At 45.4% G+C, this 5,767-nt stretch overlaps 1 protein-coding gene across 1 annotated transcript; it reads right to left on the bottom strand.

The window, feature by feature from the left end:
• Nucleotides 1-1,224: 1,224 nt before the first annotated feature.
• On the bottom strand, nucleotides 1,225-2,582 carry LOC147110446 (E3 ubiquitin-protein ligase TRIM32-like). The gene has a single exon (XM_086002260.1). The coding sequence runs from the start codon at nucleotides 2,562-2,564 to the stop codon at nucleotides 1,458-1,460; it is 1,107 nt and encodes a 368-aa protein (XP_085858386.1). The 5' UTR covers nucleotides 2,565-2,582; the 3' UTR covers nucleotides 1,225-1,457.
• Nucleotides 2,583-5,767: the final 3,185 nt, after the last annotated feature.

Here is a 5,767-nt window from a genome sequence, read left to right as displayed (position 1 = left end):
TGTTGGGCTGTGGCTGGGGTGGCACGGTGCTATGGGGCTGTCCTACCGTGTCCCAGGTTGTCGTTCCCCGCGGCATCCACGGTGCAGAGGAGTAGGCATCCATGCCCCGGAAGGCTGCGTCCAGCGTTAGTGCGATGTCGGAGGCTTTGTCGAGGGTGAGGTCACTCTGCTCCAGCAGTCGCTGTCGGGTGTAGTTGGACCTGTGGCCCGCTACGAAGGCATCCCGGATCAGTTCCTCCGTGTACTTAGTGGGCGTTACCGCCTTACACCCACAGGCCCGGCCAAGCACGGACAGTGCTTGGAGGTATTCCTCAGTCGATTCCCCAGGTTGTTGCTTGCGACTCCCCAGAAGGTGCCTAGCGTATACTTCGTTCACAGGGCGCGTGTACTGGGTCTTGAGGAGCTGGAGGGCGGCTGTGTACGAGGTCGCGTCCCGGATGACTGAGTACACTCGGTGGTTCACCTTGGAGAACAGGACAGACAGTTTGTCCGCATCCGTTTCGACCGCAGTGGAGGCAGTCAGGAATGTCTCGAAGCACGTGAGCCAGTGAGCAAACTTGGTGGAAGCGTCCGCTTCCCGACTGTCCAGGTCCAGGCATGCTGGTGTGAGGATCTTCTCCATTATAAAAAATTTAGTTAATAAAATTGATGCGCCATCAATTACTCAAAAGACTGAGGTTGAGCGAGTAACAATCAGGCTTTTATTAACTAAAGAATGAAGGTCTTGTCTCGAGTGGTCGACCCGTCCAGAATACTAAGGGACTGGGAGGTAGTCACTTATATACCTGGAATAGTGGGAGGAGTCAGCCGAGGCATGTCCAGACCTGTACCTAGTGGAATACACATACAGACACAGACAGGTATGACAGTGGTTTACCACAGTGGTATATTGAAATACTGTCTAGAATTAATTGCAATATGTCAGTACCTTTGAGATAATATTGATATGGAGTTGACTTTCCAGTATTTGTAATATGTAATACTATTTTCTTAGGCAACAGTGGGGAATTCTATTAATTTTTTATATTCATGGTACAACAAAGACCATCCTGAAGTGTGATTGTAGATCAAAATACATGACCTAAAATTTAAATTATTTTTGTGATTTAAGTAAATGAGGCCTGAGAACTGGAGAATGTAATGCACCTATGGGCACTTTAAGAAAGGTTATTCGAAGTATCACAAGGATCATAGTTTGCAAATCAAGAAAGGCAGCCCTTCATATAGAGAAAAATATTTTACCAAAGATTGATTGATTTGCTGATTGCTAGGCTTTCACTGATAATTTGTTTTACATAAGATTTGGTTTAATCGTTCTAATTTGCGTCTCAAAGTTTTTTTTTTTTTTAAATGGCGCAGTTGGCTTTTAATATTGTCCTGGAATAAACAGTTCCAGGAACCAGCTCCGAATTATTTTATTACATGCGTTTCTGCAAGTTTACAAAACTTGCTGGCGTCTATCCATCCTTTTCTCTTGGCGTTACATGAGGACTGTGGCTAGATGGCCCAAATTTCGCTGAACCATAACATGGATTTGCTCTGTACTTGAAGACTTTTATGCCGTTGTCTCCGGTGTCCATAACAAACACTACACCATAGCGAGAGCAAGCCAAAGTTGTAGGCTTTTTGAGGCCTGCAGACACAATGCAGACAGGAGATCCACTCTTTGGAAACAGCATCACATTTCTTTTCTGTTCGTCCACTACCATGATGTTCCCTTCTGTATCGACACACACCCCAGCAGGATTACCAAATTGGTGGCAGTATTTTATGCTGAGTGAGTACATGAGTTTTAGGTTGCTTCCGTACACCTTCACATCATCACATTCTTCACTCACAACTATTCCACCATCATATGTCGAACATATGTATCTGGGCCCTCTTAGGCCTGTGATGGTCTGAACATTCAGCAGCTTGAAGGTGTGGTCTATGGCAAAAATATGAATTTTGCCCGCCGTATAATCAGCCACCAGGAGCTTTCCAGAAGGGTCTACTCCAATGCCTTTGGGGCAATCAATTTCCCCAATATTTATCCATTCACCTTCCGAGAACTTGGAATGGGGATTGAAGATCCGAATGACTCCACCCACCATATCAGTAACTGCCACCATTCCAGTCCTAGTCAGAGTTACATCTTCTGGTAGAAAGGGCTCTTTACTTCTTCCCTGGTTCTGAACACAGTGCAGTGATTGGAATACCTGACCAGCCCGATTTAATACATGGACCCAAGGGGAGCTGACACTGACAAGGTAAGTGGTGCCATCTAGACAACAATGGATACCACTCAAACCATTTGAATTATTACCATATGGTTTTGCGATTTTATACATGAGCTCATTCTGACGAAAACGAACAAGATTTTCAATATTCTCAAGATCTTGACAGATCTCTGAAGCTTTTTGTGACAGATGATTCACATGCTGCACTGTTACCATACCCATTCCGCTGTGATAGTTTAGTAATGGGCTTGTCTTTTGCAAAGTGTTCCCTGACTTGACCTGAAGGTTATGCATTGTCCGCAATAGTTTTTCTTTGCGTTTTGAGGTTTCTAAGGAATAGTCCATTCTAATTGATTTGTTTCATACCTGAAACATAAAAAGGATCCATTTTAGAATATCTATTACACAAAACTTGGGTAAGAGTAGATATAGTAATCAAGTAAATTGTTCACATGCTATACACCTGTGTACAGTTTTGGTCTCCGTACCTAAGGAAGGAGATACTCGCCTTAGAGGCGGTGCAACAAAGGATCACTAGATTGATTCCTGGGATGAGAGGGAGAGGGTTGTCCAATGAGGAGAGATTGAGTAGAATGGGCCTATACTCTCTGGAGTTTAGAAGACTGAGAGGTGATCTCATTGAAGCATATAAGATTCTGAGATGGCTTGACAAGGTAGATGCTGAGAGGTTGTTTCCCCTGGCTGGAGTGTCTAGAGCTAGGGGGCATAGTCTCAGGATAAGGGGTCGGCCATTTAGGACTGAGATGAGGAGAAATTTGTTCACTCAGCGGGTTGTGAATCTTTAGAATTCTCTACCCCAGAGGGCAGTGGATGCTCAGTCGTTGATTATATTCAAGGCTGAGATCGATAGATTTTTGGACTCTAGGGGAATCAGGGGATATGGGGATCGGGCAGGAAAGTGGAGTTGAGGTCTAAGATCAGCCATGATCTTATTGCATGGTGGAACAGGCTCAAGGGGCCATGTGGCCAGCTCCTGCTCCTATTTCTTATACCAACTTAAGGCTTTAAAAAGTGTATATTTTATTTAATACTAGCTAGGGTGCCCGGCGGTGCCGAGGGTTTTTTGAGGACATGTTGTTATGAAAAAAGTAGAAATAATTTTTATATATATAAATGAGTTTGTTTGTCTGTCTGTCTGTCTGTGTGGGAAGGAGGGAGAGAGGGAAAGAGAGAGGGGGAAGGAGAGAGAAAGGGGAAGGAGAGAGAGAGAGAGGGGGAGAGAGAGAGGGGGAAGGAGAGAGAGAGAGACTGGGGGGAGAAGAGAGAGATGGGGGAGAGAGAGACTGGGGCGAGAGAGGGACTGGGGGGAAAAGAGAGAGAGAGAGACTGGGGGAGAGAGAGACTGGGGGGAAGAGAGAGAGACTGGGGGAAGGATATATATAAATGAGTTTGTCTGTCTGTGTGGGAAGGAGAGAGAGGGAAAGAGAGAGAGGGGGAAGGAGAGAGAGAGAGAGGGAAGGAGAGAGAGAGAGGGAAGGAGAGAGAGAGGGAAGGAGAGAGAGACAGAGAGAGGGAAGGAGAGAGAGACAGAGAGAGAGACAGAGAGAGGGAAGGAGGGAAGGACAGAGGGAAGGAGAGAGAGGGAAGGAGAGAGAGGGAAGGAAGGAGAGAGAGAGAGAGAGAGGGAAGGAGAGAGAGGAAAGGAGGGAGAGAGAGAGGGAAGGAGAGGGAAGGAGAGAGAGAGAGAGAGGGAAGGAGAGAGAGAGGGAAGGAGAGAGAGAGAGGGAAGGAGAGAGAGAGAGAGGGAAGGAGAGAAGGAAGGAGAGAGCGAGAGAGAGAGAGGGAAGGAGAGAGAGAGAGAGAGGGAAGGAGAGAGAGAGAGAGGGAAAGAGAGAGAGAGAGGGAAGGAGAGAGAGAGAGAGGGAAGGAGAGAGAGAGGGAGAGAGAGAGAGAGGGAAGGAGAGGGAAGGAGAGAGAGAGGGAAGGGGAGAGAGAGAGGGAAGGAGAGAGAGAGAGGGAAGGAGAGAGAGAGAGAGGGAAGGAGAGAGAGAGAGGGAAGGATCTGCTGGAGTCATTCTGTCAGACCTGGGCCCTGACAATAAACCCCCAAAAAACCAAAGTCCTTGTGTTCCAGCAAAGATCCAGACATCAGGGACCCAAAATAAATCTCACACTAGGAACAACTAAAATCGAACAAACCACTAACTACACATACTTGGGCATAAAAATCAGCTCTACGGGAAATTTCAAACTGGCTGTGAATGAACTGAAAGAGAAAACTAGAAGGGCTTTCTATGCCATTAAAAGATCAATCCAAATAGAAATCCCAATTAGCATTTGGCTCAAAATTTTCAAATCAGTAATTGAACCAATTGCACTCTATGGCAGTGAGGTGTGGGGACCGCTAACACAACAAGAATTTGCAAAATGGGACAAACACCCAATTGAGATCCTACATGCAGAATTCTGTAAAAGTATCCTCCGGACTCAAAGGAAAACCATAAACAATGCATGCAGGGCAGAACTAGGCCAATATCCACTAATAATTACTATCCAAAAAAGAGCCACCAAATTTTGGAAACACCTAAAAATGAGCAACCCCCACTGCTATCATTACGAAGCCTTGAAATGCCAAGAGAGGACCATAAAGAAGAACACCCTCAGTCAACTAGTCCTGGGACTCAGTGAAGCAACCACTAACACTACTAAAAATAACCAGCCCCAGGACAGTGACATCGTAGCACAGAGAATTCGACCCAACACACTTGTCACTAAGCAAAAGGAAAAATACCTGTCATATTGGGCAGAAACAACAAAAACCCAAAGCAAACTCAATTGCTACTTGGCCCTAAACAGACAATACAACATGGCTGATTACCTGACCATGGTAAAGGATAGCAAACTGAGAAAAACCTTGACAAGGTACAGACTTAGTGAACATAGCCTGGCGATCGAAAAAGGCAGACACAGGCAGACCAGGCTGCCAAGAGAGGACAGGATATGCTCTCACTGCAGTCAGGGAATGGTGGAGACAGAGATGCACTTCCTCACAGCTTGTGGAAAATATCAGGGCATCAGGGAGAATTTCTACCAAAAATTCTCACAAATATGCCCTGAATTCAGAAATTTGAATGACGACCAAAAACTCCCACACCTACTAGGGGAAGAGAGAAACTGTGTAACACTAGCGGCACAATATGTTACAGCTTGCCATAAACAGAGGGACAACCAGTAAACCTAAGAAAAGAGTATATACAAATTATACGAATGTATATTTATACACTTAGGGATATATCTGTTTATACACTGTACGAATAGATCTGCGTTTATGTGTTCAACCATAAATGTATTTCGATGCTTTGGCAACATAAGATGTACCTTATCATGCCAATAAAGCGATTTGAATTGAATTGAATTGAATTGAGAGAGAGGGAAGGAGAGAGAGGGAAGGAGAGAGAGGGAAGGAGAGAGAGAGAAGGGGAAGGAGTGAGAGAGAGGGAAGGAGAGAGAGAGAGAGGGAAGGCGAGAGAGAGAGAGGGAAGCAGAGAGAGACAGAGAAAGAGGGAAAAGGAGAGGGAAGGAGAGAG

Source organism: Somniosus microcephalus, chromosome 11 (genome assembly GCF_052327205.1).
Source record: "Somniosus microcephalus isolate GS21.2 chromosome 11, FLI_Smic_1.0, whole genome shotgun sequence".
NCBI lineage: Eukaryota > Metazoa > Chordata > Chondrichthyes > Squaliformes > Somniosidae > Somniosus > Somniosus microcephalus.
This window is presented reverse-complemented; position numbering and strand designations above follow the sequence as displayed.